Source organism: Leptopilina boulardi, unplaced genomic scaffold, assembly GCF_019393585.1.
Source record: "Leptopilina boulardi isolate dan_hultmark-lab unplaced genomic scaffold, ZJU_Lbou_2.1 LbouV2_66, whole genome shotgun sequence".
NCBI lineage: Eukaryota > Metazoa > Arthropoda > Insecta > Hymenoptera > Figitidae > Leptopilina > Leptopilina boulardi.
The window spans coordinates 233365-252844 of NW_026138012.1; the positions used below are offsets into that span (position 1 = coordinate 233365).

At 29.3% G+C, this 19480-nt stretch overlaps 1 protein-coding gene across 2 annotated transcripts in view; it reads left to right on the plus strand.

Annotated features, from left to right (window-relative positions):
* The window catches only part of LOC127290437 (amyloid-beta-like protein), a 694733-nt gene that overhangs the window by 139156 nt on the left and 536097 nt on the right, over positions 1–19480 (plus strand). Inside the window, exon 5 of one of the 2 annotated variants that reach the window (XM_051318992.1) lies at positions 16184–16271. In XM_051318992.1, the coding sequence (XP_051174949.1) occupies positions 16184–16271 (88 nt within the window). Of the gene's footprint in view, positions 1–16180; positions 16272–19480 lie in introns of both variants that reach the window. The other variant, XM_051318991.1, reaches the window with a different exon arrangement.

Genomic DNA, 19480 nt, shown 5'->3' on the forward strand with positions numbered 1-19480 from the left:
TCAAAATTAAAAACAGGTAGTTTAGAAGACTGTTCTTTAAACTCCATCTTGATATATACTGAGTTAAAAAATTATAAATAATAGGTTTTTATTAGTTTTTGTGTCAGTTCATGTAAAGCTTTTAATGGCGTAGGTTGTCCAATTTTTTTAAAGTGACGTCTGTAATGTGATGTCAATTGTTAATTCTTTCATACTTTGTGCAAGGTCAACATTCGACTTTGGTTTCGGGAGATTCCCATTAGAACCGACTGTAGGAGGCTTCATTTTATCCGTCCGTCAAATTATTAACTATTAGCTTCATAACAGGTTGTGTTAATTCGCTATTGCTGCTGCTGTTGTTGTTGCTGTCAGTGGTTGCCTATGAACTGACGGAAAACTGTATAAATACCTTGCTTTTATACATTTTCACATTAGTCTTAAAAGTTGTCTTCATAAAGAATGTATGAAATATTGTATTGTTTTTTATACTTTTTCATTTTATTCTACAAAATATCAAAGCAAATATTTAAACATGCCTATAAAGAAAAAATCAAACAGTTGTAAGAAGCATGTCAAACGTGGCAGAGGTATCTTAAATAAAATTATCAACAATTTGCCTGTTGAATTACATATTCCTGGCTACCAATATTGTGGTCCGGGGACAAAGGTAGCAAAAAGAGTATCGAGAGGTGATCCTGGAATCAATCCTCTTGACGCAGCGTGTAAAGAGCACGATATTTCTTACTCGAAAAATAGGGGAAATATTGGGGCGCGAAACGCTGCAGATAAAGTTCTTCAAGAGAAAGCTTGGCAACGTGTATTTGCAAGAGACGCTAGTGTTGGTGAAAAGCTTTCTGCTTACGCAATAACTAACGCAATGAAGGTAAAATCAAAATTTGGAATGGGATTGAAAAGAAAAAAAGGTATGAAAAAGCGGAAAAACAGAAAGAAAAAATCTACACTGAGGAATATTCTAGCGGCTGCTAAATCGTCTATGAAAATAGGTTCAGCAGCACAATCAACCATCAAATCAGCTCTTAGAGGGGAACGTATAGCTGTAAAAAACGCTGGTGGCAAGCGTAATATAAATAAGCCTCGAATTTTACCAATATCTTCTAAGGTTGGAGGTGTTTTACCTTTTCTTATACCTTTGTTTGCGGGTTTAAGTGCTACAGGGGCATTGGCAGGAGGGGCAGCGGGAATTGCAAAAGCTATAAATGGTGCAAATTCCGTAAAACGTCAGCTTGAGGAAAGTAAACGTAACAATGAGACAATGGAATCAATTGCCTTAGGAAAAGGACTGTACTTGAAACCATACAAAACTGGACTAGGACTTTATCTCAAACCCTATAAAACAGGAAAAGGATGGAAATCAAAAAACTTAAAATGAAACTACCACACCGAGCCTTAACAGATTTAGATTTAATAAAATTTGCAAAACAGTTAAAAATTCCATTTTTTCGAGGAGTTTTTATGCGGAATGAACTACCTATTCATGGATCTAATAAAAATGAATCTGCAATAATTAATTTGGATGATTAAAATGGTCCTGGTACACATTGGTGTGCTTATAAAAAAAATAATAATAAAATTATTTATTTTGATAGTTTCGATAGTTGATAGTTTGATAGTTTTATTTTGATTTTTTCTTTCTAATCTTCGACCACCTTTAGATTTTATTAAATAATTCGGTGTTGGTAGCATAATGTATAATTATGAAAAATATCAAAATTATGATTCATTTAACTGTGGTCATTTATGTCTTAAATTTTTATGCAATCAGTGCAATCATGCAAATATAAATGATAAATAAATTAAATATTCCATTCAGTTAATACTTAGATTTCAACATGGACGATTCACTTATATTAACATTATCAGGAAATAGTTCCATCTTAGAATCTCAATTTTTCCCCCCAATTGAGTTGTCTCATTTTAAAAATTATTCTCTGGGTCTTGTTGAATTTTTAACTTTTAATTCTATTCCTAATATAGATGTTGGAAGAAATAAGTTTCATGTTGATAATGAAGAAATTATTATACCTACAGGAAGTTATGAAATTAGTGACCTGGATCAGGTTTTGCATTTTATTTTGAAAAATAAAGGAATTACTTTCAGAATTAAACCAAATAACAGTACTTTAAAATGTACAATTTATTGTGATAATGAAATTAATTTTCAACCTAAAGATTCCATAGGTAGTTTGCTTGGGTTTTCTGCACGAAAATTAAAAGCTAAAGAATACCATGAATCTGATCAACCGGTATCCATTATTAAAATTAATTCCCTAAGAGTAGAGTGTAATATAACTACTGGTTTATATATCAATGGGAAAAAAGTGCATACAATCCATGAATTTTTTCCTGTTGTGCCACCAGGATATAAAATAGTAGAAGTGCCAAATCACGTCATTTACCTGCCAGTCGCTGTCAAGACAATAGATCTTATTCAGCTAAGAATTGTTGATCAAGACGGACATTTGATAAATTTTCGAGGAGAAACCATTACGATTAGACTTCATATCAAATCTTCACAATAATGGGCATCGTTTTTGATAATAAAAAGAAAATAATTGGTTTTGGTTATAAAAATAATACACCATGCCAAAATCAAATCAGTCAGCGACGAATCCTGAAGAGGCTAACACCTCAAAACCTACAATTATTCCAAAGTCTCGGTCTAAAAGTCGTAAAGAAAAAAGGATAAAACGATTTAAGATCTTTTGCAATTGTATTTGTATATTTGTCTACCGACGTATTATTTGCCATGGAAGGGGAAATTTTAAATATTGATTCACCAATCATTTTTGATGAATCAATTGCTCATTACGAAGTGCATGCGCAGCAGCCATATACATCATCAACGTATAATAATAGTGATGAAATACGTATAACTGTTCAAAATCAGGATCATTGTCTTCTTCCAAGCTAAAGTTATATTCATGTGAGCGGAAAACTAATAAAAAATAATGGAAACGCAGTAGAGCGCACAAAATTAGTTTCTAATGGCATTTGTCATTTATTTGATGAGGCGAAATATGAACTGAATGGTGTAGAAATAGATAAAAATAAAAATGTCGGTCTTACAAGTTTAATGAAAAACTATGTTTCTTTTGATGCAAGACAAAATAAATTTCTTGATAATGTTGGTTTGTTAGAATTTGGTGATAATCCAACATTAACCAATAATAATGGTTATTTTGATGTTTGTATACCGCTAAATATGATTTTTGGCTTTGCTGAAGATTATCATAAAGTTATTATTAATGCTAAACATGAGCTCATTCTAACCAGATCAAGAACTGATTTAAATGCAGTTATACAAACAGCACCTCTTGAAGAATTCAAAATAGTAATTGAAAAATTTGATTGTGTGTTAGGTTACATAAAATTATCAGATGCTCGAAAATTTAAACTGTTAAAGTATATTGAAAAGGATCCATCTATTCCTATCAGTTTTCGAACTTGGGAATTGTATGAGTATCCTTTATTACCTGTAACTCCTAAGCATATTTGGAGTGTGAAAACTTCAACACAACTGGAAAAACCTAGATTTATTGTGTTGGGGTTTCAAAGAAGTAGAAAAAATAATACAACACTAAATTCAAGTTATTTTGATCATTCTAATATCTCTGATGTTAAGTTATTTTTAAATTCTCAATGTTATACATATGGAAATATGAATCTCGACATTGACAAAAACCAATATTCTACTTTGTATGAAATGTTCACTAATTTTCAAGCTACATATTATGGTAAAGAATCACAACCAATCTTAACAAAAAAAGAAGTTTTAGAGTACGCTCCTTTAGTTGTAATAGATTGCTCAAAACAAAATGAATCACTGAAAAGTGGACCTGTTGATATCCGCTTAGAATTTGAATCAAAAGAAAATTTCCTTGCAAATACTTCCGCCTATTGTTTAATTTTATACGATAGAATTGTTGAATATAAACCAATTAGCGGAATTGTGAGAAATATGTGTAAATTAAAAAAAATTTATTTATTATAATTCAATTTTTTCCCAATAATTATTAATTATTATTAGTATTAAATTATAATTATTTATAATTAGTACTAGTAATAATTTATAATTATTAATAATTAGTACTAGTAATAATTTATAATTATTAAAAATTATTACTAGTAATAATTTATTATTATTATATATATAATTATTATTAATAATTCATAAATATATATTATTACTAGTTATAATTAAATTGCATATGAATAAAATTGTATTTGAGAGAGACAGTCACTGCAGCCCACTCAACCTTGTCAAGAATTTGTACTAGATCAGTTATAAGAGGCTCATAAAGAAAAATTCGCTTAATTCATTGACACGTGTAAGAGTGGAAGTTCCCCCCTTCCCCCTTCAAAGCTAGTGCCTCGGCTGTGTGAAAGAAAATACACTTATGCATAGCTTTTACGCTCTACATTTATTCCTCTTTTAGAATAATAATTTTGTAGATTCCGAAATGCAGTACATACTAGATGTTCAAGGATTCAAATTGCCAATTAATGAATTTCTTTTAAAAGAATTGGCTATAGTTTCTATAAATAATAATGATTCCCATCCAGTGCATATGATTTTTCAACCTCCGTGTCCGTGGAATTGTATTTCGAAGAAATACAAGAGTATTAATCAGTGGTTAGAAAAGAATTTCCATAGTATTTCTTGGAATGCCGGTGATGTGTCGTATATTTATATAAACGAAATATTAAAAAATACGCTTAAAGAAGCGAGCAAAATTTATGTAAAAGGATACGAGAAAAAAAAATGGTTACAAGAATTAATTGATGAAAATGTTACTATAATTATCGATATGGATAATTTGAACTGCGTTTCAATAAAAAAATTAAGAGATCAAGCTTTTGTAGTTACCTGTTTACATCATTCAATTAATGAAAAAACTTTTACTTGCGCTCTTTAAAATGTAATGAATTTAAAAAATTGGTTATGTAAAATAAATTACTGTATAACAATATTTTTTAAATAAATTATACATATATTCTAATTTCAGTGTTTTATTTACTGCATCTACCCTGCTTTATTTTTTTTATTTATAGTTTTAACATAAAAGTAAATCTTTTTTAATAATGCAAAAAAATTAGTATTAAAAATTATTTTTATTTTTAAAAATATCATTAAAATTTTGTATATTATAAATTTTTTTTTAATATTTACATGTTTTAAAAATAAAGGATATAGGATGGAGTGGCAAAATAAGCATGATTTTATTCTTATTGATAAAGATCGTGAAATTAATCAAGGTAGATATAGAAAATGTTTTGACTGCTTTATAAAATTAAAACATTAATATAATAGAACAGTAGTATAATTTTAAACATTGAACTAACAACATGCCATCTATACGAGTAGAAAATTTGCAACAACAAAAAAATATTCTTGGTGAAATTGCTAAAGCGAGCGAAGCGATTCGTCGTAAACATAGAATATTAAAATTGGGCAATGAACAAATTGACAGATAACACAGGCACACACAAAAAAAAAAGTTGTCTGTTTCTTGAACTAGACATATATTTCCTATAGTATTTTGGGCCGCTGAAACCGAATCTGAGCTCAGAATTGCTCCATCACCCTCAGTTTTTTTTTAAATCGACCAAAACCACCCTTAAACGGACAAATTCACACTTCGGAGATAAAAAACAAATCAACTTAATTTTTAAAAAAACCGAATTTTACATCTACGAAACTTTGCTCCACTAACTCAAAAACAAAGCCGGCATTGATCCAGCACCCCCTGAATTTTTTTAATTGAAAAAACTACCCCTAATCTGAAGAATCAAATTCAGGAGATAAAACAATAAAATAACTGATTGACAAATTTTATAACCAGAAATTTTTACTCCAGCAAGGCAGAAACAAAGCCAGAAATACTCCCTCACCCTCTAAATTTTTTTTAAATCGAAAAACCACCCTTAAATAGTAAAATTTAAATTTAAGAAGTAAAAAAATATTATATTACCGGCTTTTTTTAAATACAGAACCTTACATGTATGTAGTTTTGCTCTACTAACTCAAAAAATAAAGCCAGCATTGATCCATCACCCTCTGAATTTTTTTAAATGGAAAAAACTACCCCTAATCTGAAGAATCAAATTCAGGAGGTAAAACAATAAAATAACTGATTGACAAATTTTATAACCAGAAATTTTTACTCCAGCAATGCAGAAACAAAGCCAGAAATGCTCCCTCACCCCCTAAATTTTTTTTAAATCGAAAAACCACCCTTAAATAGTAAAATTCAAATTTAAGAAGTAAAAAAATATTATATTACCGGCTTTTTTTAAATACAGAACCTTACATGTATGTAGTTTTGCTCTACTAACTCAAAAAATAAAGCCAGCATTGATCCATCACCCTCTGAATTTTTTTAAATGGAAAAAACTACCCCTAATCTGAAGAATCAAATTCAGGAGGTAAAACAATAAAATAAGTGATTAAAAAAGTTTATAACCAGGTATTTTTACTCCAGCAATGCGGAAACAAAGCCAGAAATGCTCATTGCTGGAGTAAAAATACCTGGTTATAAACTTTTTTAATCAGTTATTTTATTGTTTTACCTCCTAAGTTTGATTCTTCAGATTAAGGGTAGTTTTTTTTATTAAAAAAATTCAGAGTGTGATGGATCAATGCTGGCTTTTTTTTGAGTTAGTAGAGCAAAACTAGTTACATGTAAGGTTCTGTATTTAAAAAAAGCCGGTAATATAATATTTTTTTACTTCTTAAATTTGAATTTTACTATTTAAGGGTGGTTTTTCGATTTAAAAAAAATTTAGAGGGTGAGGGAGCATTTCTGGCTTTGTTTCTGCATTGCTGGAGTAAAAAATTTCTGGTTATAAAATTTGTCAATCAGTTATTTTATTGCTTTATCTCCTGAATTTAATTCTTCAGATTAGGGGTAGTTTTTTCAATTAAAAAAATTCAGGGGGTGCTGGATTGAAATTAATTATTAATTATTACACAGGCACACAAAAAAAAAGTTGTCTGTTTCTTGAACTAGACATATATTTCCTATAGTATTTTGGACCGCTGAAACCGAATCTGAGCTCAGAATTGCTCCATCACCCTCAGTTTTTTTTTAAATCGACCAAAACCACCCTTAAACGGACAAATTCACATTTCGGAGATAAAACATAAATCAACTTATTTTTTAAAAAAACCGAATTTTACATCTACGAAACTTTGCTCCACTAACTCAAAAACAAAGCCAGCATTGATCCAGCACCCCCTGAATTTTTTTAATTGAAAAAACTACCCCTAATCTGAAGAATTAAATTCAGGAGATAAAACAATAAAATAACTGATTGACAAATTTTATAACCAGAAATTATTACTCCAGCAATGCAGAAACAAAGCCAGAAATACTCCCTCACCCTCTAAATTTTTTCTAAATCGAAAAACCACCCTTAAATAGTAAAATTCAAATTTAAGAAGTAAAAAATATTATATTACCGGCTTTTTTTAAATACAGAACCTTACATTATGTAGTTTTGCTCCACTAACTCAAAAACAAAGCCGGCATTGATCCAGCACCCCCTGAATTTTTTTAATTGAAAAAACTACCCCTAATCTGAAGAATCAAATTCAGGAGATAAAACAATAAAATAACTGATTGACAAATTTTATAACCAGAAATTTTTACTCCAGCAAGGCAGAAACAAAGCCAGAAATACTCCCTCACCCTCTAAATTTTTTTTAAATCGAAAAACCACCCTTAAATAGTAAAATTTAAATTTAAGAAGTAAAAAAATATTATATTACCGGCTTTTTTTAAATACAGAACCTTACATGTATGTAGTTTTGCTCTACTAACTCAAAAAATAAAGCCAGCATTGATCCATCACCCTCTGAATTTTTTTAAATGGAAAAAACTACCCCTAATCTGAAGAATCAAATTCAGGAGGTAAAACAATAAAATAACTGATTGACAAATTTTATAACCAGAAATTTTTACTCCAGCAATGCAGAAACAAAGCCAGAAATGCTCCCTCACCCCCTAAATTTTTTTTAAATCGAAAAACCACCCTTAAATAGTAAAATTCAAATTTAAGAAGTAAAAAATATTATATTACCGGCTTTTTTTAAATACAGAACCTTACATGTATGTAGTTTTGCTCTACTAACTCAAAAAATAAAGCCAGCATTGATCCATCACCCTCTGAATTTTTTTAAATGGAAAAAACTACCCCTAATCTGAAGAATCAAATTCAGGAGGTAAAACAATAAAATAAGTGATTAAAAAAGTTTATAACCAGGTATTTTTACTCCAGCAATGCGGAAACAAAGCCAGAAATGCTCATTGCTGGAGTAAAAATACCTGGTTATAAACTTTTTTAATCAGTTATTTTATTGTTTTACCTCCTAAGTTTGATTCTTCAGATTAAGGGTAGTTTTTTTTATTAAAAAAATTCAGAGTGTGATGGATCAATGCTGGCTTTTTTTTGAGTTAGTAGAGCAAAACTAGTTACATGTAAGGTTCTGTTTTTAACGAAACCGGTAATTTAATATTGTTTACTTATTAAATTTGTATTTTTCTATTTAAGGGTGTTTCTTTCGATTTAAAAAAAATTTAAAGGGTGAGGGAGTATTTCTGGCTTTGTTTCTGCCTTGCTGGAGTAAAAATACCTGGTTATAAAATTTTTTAATCACTTATTTTATTGTTTTACCTCCTGAATTTGATTCTTCAGATTGGGGTAGTTTTTTCCATTTAAAAAAATTCAGAGGGTGATGGATCAATGCTGGCTTTATTTTTTGAGTTAGTAGAGCAAAACTACATACATGTAAGGTTCTGTATTTAAAAAAAGCCGGTAATATAATATTTTTTTACTTCTTAAATTTGAATTTTACTATTTAAGGGTGGTTTTTCGATTTAAAAAAAATTTAGAGGGTGAGGGAGCATTTCTGGCTTTGTTTCTGCATTGCTGGAGTAAAAAATTTCTGGTTATAAAATTTGTCAATCAGTTATTTTATTGCTTTATCTCCTGAATTTAATTCTTCAGATTAGGGGTAGTTTTTTCAATTAAAAAAATTCAGGGGGTGCTGGATTGAAATTAATTATTAATTATTACACAGGCACACAAAAAAAAAGTTGTCTGTTTCTTGAACTAGACATATATTTCCTATAGTATTTTGGACCGCTGAAACCGAATCTGAGCTCAGAATTGCTCCATCACCCTCAGTTTTTTTTTAAATCGACCAAAACCACCCTTAAACGGACAAATTCACATTTCGGAGATAAAACATAAATCAACTTATTTTTTAAAAAAACCGAATTTTACATCTACGAAACTTTGCTCCACTAACTCAAAAACAAAGCCAGCATTGATCCAGCACCCCCTGAATTTTTTTAATTGAAAAAACTACCCCTAATCTGAAGAATTAAATTCAGGAGATAAAACAATAAAATAACTGATTGACAAATTTTATAACCAGAAATTATTACTCCAGCAATGCAGAAACAAAGCCAGAAATACTCCCTCACCCTCTAAATTTTTTCTAAATCGAAAAACCACCCTTAAATAGTAAAATTCAAATTTAAGAAGTAAAAAATATTATATTACCGGCTTTTTTTAAATACAGAACCTTACATTATGTAGTTTTGCTCCACTAACTCAAAAACAAAGCCAGCATTGATCCAGCACCCCCTAAATTTTTTTAATTGAAAAAACTACCCCTAATCTAAAGAATCAAATTCAGGAGATAAAACAATAAAATATCTGATTGACAAATTTTATAACCAGAAATTTTTACTCCAGCAAGGCAGAAACAAAGCCATAAATACTCCCTCACCTTCTAAATTTTTTTTAAATCACAAAACCACCCTTAAATAGTAAAATTCAAAATTAAGAATTAAAAAAATATTATATTACCGGCTTTTTTAAATACAGAACCTAACATGTATGTAGTTTTGCTCTACTAACTCAAAAAATAAAGCCAGCATTGATCCATTACCCTCTGAATTTTTTTAAATGGAAAAAACTACCCCTAAAATCTGAAGAATCAAATTCAGGAGGTGAAACAATAAAATAACTGATTAAAAAATTTTATAATTAGGTATTTTTACTCCAGCATGGCAGAAACAAAGCCAGAAATACTCAAAAAAAAGCCAGCATTGATGCATCACACTCTGAATTTTTTAATAAAAAAAACTACCCTTAATCTGAAGAATCAAACTTAGGAGGTAAAACAATAAAATAACTGATTGACAAATTTTATAACCAGAAATTATTACTCCAGCAATGCAGAAACAAAGCCAGAAATACTCCCTCACCCTCTAAATTTTTTCTAAATCGAAAAACCACCCTTAAATAGTAAAATTCAAATTTAAGAAGTAAAAAATATTATATTACCGGCTTTTTTTAAATACAGAACCTTACATTATGTAGTTTTGCTCCACTAACTCAAAAACAAAGCCAGCATTGATCCAGCACCCCCTAAATTTTTTTAATTGAAAAAACTACCCCTAATCTAAAGAATCAAATTCAGGAGATAAAACAATAAAATATCTGATTGACAAATTTTATAACCAGAAATTTTTACTCCAGCAAGGCAGAAACAAAGCCAGAAATACTCCCTCACCTTCTAAATTTTTTTTAAATCACAAAACCACCCTTAAATAGTAAAATTCAAAATTAAGAATTAAAAAAATATTATATTACCGGCTTTTTTAAATACAGAACCTAACATGTATGTAGTTTTGCTCTACTAACTCAAAAAATAAAGCCAGCATTGATCCATTACCCTCTGAATTTTTTTAAATGGAAAAAACTACCCCTAAAATCTGAAGAATCAAATTCAGGAGGTAAAACAATAAAATAACTGATTAAAAAATTTTATAATTAGGTATTTTTACTCCAGCATGGCAGAAACAAAGCCAGAAATACTCAAAAAAAAGCCAGCATTGATGCATCACACTCTGAATTTTTTTAATAAAAAAAACTACCCTTAATCTGAAGAATCAAACTTAGGAGGTAAAATAATAAAATAACTGATTAAAAAAGTTTATAACCAGGTATTTTTACTTCAGCAATGAGCATTTCTGGCTTTGTTTCCGCATTGCTGGAGTAAAAATACCTGGTTATAAACTTTTTTAATCAGTAATTTTATAGTTTTACCTCCTGAATTTGATTCTTCAGATTTTAGGGGTAGTTTTTTCCATTTAAAAAAATTCAGAGGGTAATGGATCAATGCTGGCTTTATTTTTTGAGTTAGTAGAGCAAAACATACATGTAACATACATGTAAGGTTCTGTATTTAAAAAAAGCCGGTAATGTAATATTTTTTTACTTCTTAAATTTGAATTTTACTTTTAAATGGTGGTTTTACGATTTAAAAAAAATTTAGAGGGTGAGGGAGTATTTCTGGCTTTGTTTCTGCCTTGCTGGAGTAAAAATACCTGGTTATAAATTTTTTTAATCAGTTATTTTATTGTTTTACCTCCTGAATTTGATTCTTCAGATTAGGGGTAGTTTTTTCCATTTAAAAAAATTCAGAGGGTGATGGATCAATGCTGGCTTTATTTTTTGAGTTAGTAGAGCAAAACTACATACATGTAAGGTTCTGTATTTAAAAAAAGCCGGTAATATAATATTTTTTTACTTCTTAAATTTAAATTTTACTATTTAAGGGTGGTTTTTCGATTTAAAAAAAATTTAGAGGGTGAGGGAGTATTTCTGGCTTTGTTTCTGCCTTGCTGGAGTAAAAATTTCTGGTTATAAAATTTGTCAATCAGTTATTTTATTGTTTTATCTCCTGAATTTGATTCTTCAGATTAGGGGTAGTTTTTTCAATTAAAAAAATTCAGGGGGTGCTGGATCAATGCCGGCTTTGTTTTTGACTTAGTGGAGCAAAGTTTCGTAGATGTAAAATTCGGTTTTTTTAAAAAATAAGTTGAATTATTTTTTATCTCCGAAGTGTGAATTTGTCCGTTTAAGGGTGGTTTTGGTCGATTTAAAAAAAAACTGTGGGTGATGGATATATTCTGAGCTCAGATTCGGTTTCAGCGGCCCAAAATACTATAGGAAATATATGTCTAGTTCAAGAAACAGACAACTTTTTTTTGGTGTGCCTCTGTTATTATTATTTTTTTTATAACAAAAATGTTACGGTGACGTGACACCTCCCCCCAAATCGAGCATGGTTGTGAAACGAAATGCAACAACATGGTCGACAATTTTGTTTACATATATTAGAAGATTTTTTTTTAGTTTGTTTACATAAATTATTTAAATGAAAGTAAGTATATTCGTAGATTTATTAATTACATTGTGATCGTGATTAAATTCCTTTTTTGTTTTTCTTTGTTTAAATGAGCTTATAAATAGAGATGAGTCCTTTCATATCGAAGTACTAATTTAGAGAAGTTTTACATTAATTTTTTGTTTAATTTTAACCATACATAATAATTAGGTAACGATGTTACTAATATCTAAACATTTTATGCAGAGACATCGTAATTTTATTTGATACAGAGTTATAAATTTTATGTTATTACAATATAAATTTGCCTGTCTTGATAATCTATCGTTAATTCAATATTATGTATATGAAAAAAATATTATCCATATTATTATTATTCGTTTTTTAATGAGAAAAAAAAATTAGAATTCTTTTTAAATTTTATCTTTAAATAAATGTTAACCTTTTTACTTCAAATTGAAGGTTTCTATAATTGTAAATTAATTTTGAAGTTGCAACGAAATATTTCGTATAATTTTTAATTTAGAATGGCATTTTATTTTATTTTTTTACTTTTTATTATGTTATTTATGTATTTATTTATATTTTAAAAAAAATTTTTTTTTTATTTATATATTTTTTGTGTTTTTCTTCAAATTATTATAATCGATGAGTGATTTGAATGTAGGGTGATAGGTGGAATATCTAAAATATATATTCGTGCATATGTTATTGAAATTAAATAATGGCAATATATGGATTCCCTGTCAAAAACCCGAAAACATGTATGAGTGATATATATTAAAAAGGCTGTTTTTCATCCATAATATTGTGATTTTGGTAAGTATTTATTTTCATTATTTTATTGAGTAACATTTTTTTATTGTTATTATTGAATTTATTACAGTATTTTTAATTTATTTCGGAAAAAAGGCATGTTTGGATGACTGTATTTTCAGTAAGTTTGTAAAGAATATTAGGAGTTGATAATTAAAAGATTTTGATAGTAAATAAAAAATAATGTTACCATAGAGAAATTTATCCTCTTTTTTTGTTTGGTTTTTCTGAAAAATTAAATATATTTTATATTCCTTTTCTTGATTACCTGGCAATGGTAAATCAAGTTATGATGGTGTTAGCCTAAACTAGAACAGAAAATTATATTAGTTTTTATTCTGTAATTTTGATTTTGTAAGTCTGTTTACGTGTACTATTTTGGGTTATTTTTTATTTCAATTTTAATATTTCCTTTTCCTGGGATTTCTAAAACTTAATGGGGTCCAGTATATTGATCATCAAATTTCTTTGTTTTGTGTCCGCTTAATAAAAATACTTCGTCATCTATGTTGAAATTTTGTGGGTTTATTTTTTTTGTCATAATTTGATTTTGATTTTTCTTTTGCGGTAATTAGATGTTCTCTAGCTATTCCTCTGATTTCATGTTAACGAGTTATTATTTTTATTAAATAATCATCGTATGTTTTAAGTTTTTCATGATCTGCTGGAGATTCACTAGATGGTTGTCTGGCTAATTTGCCGAAAACTAATCCGTAGGTGGTGCAACGTGTTCCTTCATGAATACTAGTATTAAACGAAAAGGTCGCTAATTCAAGCCAGTCGTCCAATTGAGAATTTTTATTTACAAATTGTTTTAAATATTCGGCAAGAACATGATGTGATATTAATTTTTTAATAATAGCATCTGCTATTGTACTTGCTAGTTGATTAGGTAGTGCTATAGCTTAAGCTAAATATTATATAATAATATAATATAATGTAAGGTGTATACCTTATACATTGCGTATGTATGAGTGTCTGTTTGTGTGTCTGTTGACGATTATGTAATGAGTCAGATAGTCAGTCTGTACTCGGGTGTGCGTGGAGAAGGTTCAACTTTTAATAAAATATAATTTTAATTGTATTTGTATTAGTCTACCGCTCATTTACCATCCTCTCACAATAATATATAATATATAGCTATATAATAATATATATAAATAATATATATAAGCTAATAGCCAAAGAATATTTAGTAAAATTATCTTGTATAGTTAATATATATATATTCATTTTCTTTTTCTGTTACAGGTAATGGCCCTACTATATCCATGGAGACCTTTTCAAACGCTGTACCTGGAGTATCTGTGATAACCATAGGATTTTTAGTATTTACGCGCACCAATTTTTTTATTTGGCATTTAAGACAAGATTGTATATATTTTTGTATGTCAAATTTCATATTTTGCCAATAAAAATTTTGACGAATTCTGTTGTACGTTTTTGATACTTTCTTATGTCCTCCTAACGCTGAAGAATGTGCTTCTTCAATCAAATCTTTTTGTTTCTCTTTGGATGGGAATTGGGTTATTCGCAAACAATTAATAATTTTTAATGAAAAATCGGAAAAAACGTCATTTATGATATTTAAAATTTCATTCCAGGATATATGGTTTATTTCTGCAGTTTTTGATATACTGATTGAATGTAATTTTAATTCTCCCGCTTTTACATATAATGAGTTTATAGCTGATTTAATAAAATTTAGTTTATATGTAAGGTTTAGTTTTATATTTGAATCAATTGGTAATACTAAGTGATATTTATTACCACGGTGATATTCCTTGACTTGTCCTAAGGTTAAATTTTGGCAATTCGTTTTTTTGAAAAAGTAATTTTGATCCTGTACCTCTAGGTTCACCTGTTATCGAAGTAAAATAAGCGTAATTATCTTTTCGCATTGTAAGTTGGTCTCTACATTCTATCATGTTTCGTTTTTTAGGTAATTGTTCGACCGACGGAATTTCTTGAGAAGGAGGTGCACTGAAAAAGTCTTAAGCGATCAGCAGTTCCAACAGTGGAAATGCAGTAGCTCTTTGCTTTGGAGTGTCTGGAGCATGATTTTGAGCAACCTCTATGCTAAATGTTGGGCGAGCAGATGTTCCACGTTATTGTTACCAAGATTTGGTGATGCTGCAGCATCAGACTTGGGCACTCAGAGCACCCAAGATGGGAAACAGTTAGCCCCACAATGAAGTTGTGCAGAATCTCTTTATTTGGTGCTTCTCATACATGCGTTGGGAATTCTAAACGCCCAAGACTTTTTCAGTGTGGCTCCGGTGGGGGTCGAGATTTATTATCTGTTGCTTGATGTTTTGTTTTTTTCCATTTCTGGATTAATTTTAGGTAAAAATATTTCTTCTACGGACTCACTTTCGGTTTCATCTGTAAAAAATTCTTTGTCACTGGAACTAGTGTCATAATTTTCTTCATTTTTATTAATATATTCTGGGTCAGAAGAATCATTGCATTTATTTTTTTCATGATTTTGTTTCTTGGGTCTCCCTCTTTTTCTTTGAAGGGGAGCTTTTCTTTTAATAATTTTTGTTTGTTTTTTAGTATTTTTAAATACTTCTACAGATTCACTAGTTTCTCTTCTTGTCTTATTCTTCTTTTTCTTAACATTTTTCCATTTTATTTCTTAATTGAATTCAATTTTCTTATTTTCTTCGAGATTTTCATTATAATTTTTCCTTGCCTAACATTTAGAAAAATGTTGAAAAAAACTAAAGGTGCCGTTTTTTCAAAAATTGATTTTTAATTTTTGAAATTTTCAGAAAAAAATTATTTTTCACTATTTTTTTGTGTGTTACTTTTAATCAAAAATACACTTCAAACGAAAGAATTCCTTTTTGAGAATCTAAAATAGGTTAATTAGAACTAAAGTTACATATCTTTAAAAAAAGTGAAAAAATTTTCAAAATGACATATTTTCGTTCATTTAAAAAATTTTTTAAAAATATTTGGGGAAGATGTTAGTCACTGCTAAAGTAATGAATTAACAAAAGTACAGCCAAATCCCATTTAATTAAAAAATTAGCGTGATGAACGAACGTGGAATCCACTATTTACCTCAGCTTAAACTTCGTCTATGTATTTATGTCATTATATTATGATTTTAAATAAATATAATAAAATTCAAACTTTTACTTCCAGAAGGACCGTTTCAAAGTGATGCTCTACTTGTTCCGGAAGGATGTCTTTTTGATCACCTTCATAACCAAACAAAATGTTGGGAATCCCATAGGTAAAATATAAGTGTAATAATTTTAATCTATATATATATAATCAGACTTTTGTCTGTACACTGCTCAGAATTCAAAATTTTTTGTATATTTTTTCTTATTATACACTAAAAAATCCGAAAATGACAAAGAAAAAAAATGTCTAGATATGTTTGTCTGTCTGTCAACAAAATTTTCACCGCGCATCACGCGTAAACGGTTTGGTCGATTTACTTGAAACTTGGTAGAATTTTAGGTGTTGGTTCAATTTAAAATCCTAAATTTACAGAACTCAAAAATATTCAAAAGAACCGGAATATTACGAACGAATTTCGTAACTTTTTAAAATTTTCAATTTTAAATAAAAGATACTTAAATTCAATTAATAATTGTAAGATTTAAACACGGAGAGAAGTAGATAGTCGATTGAACTCAGCGCATAGTCATGACATTTTCGTTCAACAAAACAAAGAGTAAGCTTCACTAAACGGCCGTTTAGTTAGCAGGACTGCCAACGTGAAACGTATCGTTTACGATATGAACTGTAACAGCATTTATGTCAGATTTAAATAAAATGTGAGAAAATAACTTTAATAATTAAAATAATAATAACCTAAAAATAAGTATCATAACAATTAAAGTTTTGAAAATTGATATTTTATCTCGATTTCGTTTGATTTTTTTGATAGCATAGAATAATTGTTTAAAAATTGTTTTACACTATAGTTACTTAAATTAAACATTGTCAAATTTGTAATGTGATTGAAAAACATTATAATTTTTTGAAAATAAATATTTATTGATAGTTATTACGCTGACATACAAATACATAAACATAATCAAATATGATTTCGCAAATTTCTATAAATTGAATTAATTACACAGCATATCTGACTGCAATAGCATCTTGACCGTTGGGGAGACGATAATGTATTACAACATGTGGGTGCAACAAATTTTCAATTGATAAAAACGTAATATCATTTAAAAATAAAACTGTGTATGCCTGAAGCTCTGAACTAAATGATTCTGCTTTGGCCTTCTCACACACAAAAAATATTTTTTGATTTTCGCTGATCTCGATATTCAAAATTTTTCCGAATTATAACCATCGCAATCTACGTCTAGGATGATAAAGGAGTTAGATTTGTATTTAACTCCATTAAACTTTATCCATGAAACATCTAAGCAAGGTCCTGATAATAACATACTAGGAAGGGATTCGCAATGTAATATTTCATTTACAGACAGTGAAAAAATTGATTCCAAACTAGAAGTTCCTCCATACTCAAAATCAGAAACGAGTCCTTGGTTTGATAAAAATCGATAACATAATCGTAGTTGTTCTTTTATGGCGATTGTATGGCACGGGTTTTTTCTAGATGTTGTGGACAAGATCATGGTCTTCAATACTCGATGCTTGGATTCAAATCGTAGAAGACTGAGATGAGACAAAGGTCCTGACATTCTGATAGCGAGCGAAAAATGTTTTATATTGTGAAACTTCGGTTTTAACGTGTCGTTGAAAAGTTTTATATACAAATCATGGTGTCGAGTCACAAGCGTATCCAAAAGATCCAATGTTTCTATTCTCAAAGATTTGGCAAAACATATATCCATAATCTGTCTTAATAATGCGAAAAGCTGCCAAATTCCCTTCTTCATATCAATTCCACCCTTAATTAAGTCACTGCAAATAATTGGAAAAATTAAAATAGAGGTACGCATTTCGCTGGCGCTCATGTGTAACTTTTTATTCTTCACTTCGTCAGCTTTTATAGGAGGTGGCTTATTGGTAAATCCATTTTTTTCATAATTGAATGACAATAATTTTTCATTTAATGCATCAAGATTCAACGATTTCTCTTTTCCATAAATTAATTCATACAAAATATGCTGCATGTCATATTTGCAGACGCCTTCAAGAAGATCATGGGCTAAATCGAAAAAGAAGTTGTATACAATGTGGAACAGCAAGACGAGATTATAAATTGAATTTTCTTTTACGCCTGTCTCCTTTGGGTTTTGAAAACCATCCTCTTCGTATTGTTGAAGAGTTCGCAAAAGGTCATCTCGAAGGGGACAATTCTTGTGATTTTCAGCTTTCGTCATTTTACATACTCTGCAATAGCGTATCGCATTGGGACCTTCCTGGAAACCGCCAGAACTTTTAAAAGCTTCATTATCACCTAATAACAAACCTAAAACAAAAATCTACTTTAGTAATTGGTCCTTCTACATTCAATTCAACTTCACTTTCAAAAAGGAAATTCAACTCCTCTACGACTATCCCAAAAACTGTATCATTCCCTTCCTGAAGAGATTTTCTGTCATTTGCGTTAAATAAACCAGTTGTAAAAATGTTTTCAACCTTTCCACGAAATTCAGGAGGAAGACACGGTATTGAGTAATAAATGACTCCAATCTTGTTTACTCCAGCATGAGAACTTAGGGGATTGTTAATCTCAAAATCGTCATAATAGACAAATAATGGCAGAACAAATTTGTCACCAAAATCTTTTTTCTTTTTGTGCCATAGTTCGCCTTTTACAAAGTTTGATATTATGCCACTTTCTTTTTCTTCTTCAAGGTACTTCAAGTAATCTGTAATTTTAGGTAATACATCTGGCATTGACAAAAAATTTTTTAAAACATCTCCTATTGGGATAAATTCAGCTGTAACACTGGTCCTCTCTTTAATGACTCTGCCTTGATGGAAAATATTTTCAAAGCGATCACCGATAACATAATCTCTAGCTTGAACATATTTTTCTGTTTTTTCAATGGCTCGCATTCTCAGATATTCAGTTGACAAAGTGCTTTGAAATGGTTTCATTACTGCATCCGTGACTTTTTTAAAATGCAATTCATACTTTTCTGGATTTTCTGTCGATTTTAAATACGGTTTAATCGTAGAAAAAATATTTGTTAATAGTTCGCTAATTTCTTCAACTTGTTTTTGAACGTGGCTACGATTTAATTTTGGATCAGCGTACAATTTACAAACATAATTTAAAGCAATTTTTTCTACTGTTTTTTCAATATCTAAAGAAAAATCAGTTGGTAACGAAGTCTCTAGCCTGATGGGAATGTCGTTTTCTTTTTATTTCGGAAGACACATTCTACTTTGGAGAAGTGTACATTTACTGTGGGCTCAAGGTTTTCTTCAACTAAATGGTCAGATTGAATTTCAGATTTGTGGTCTTTTATCAAGTGCTTACGAAAATCTCCC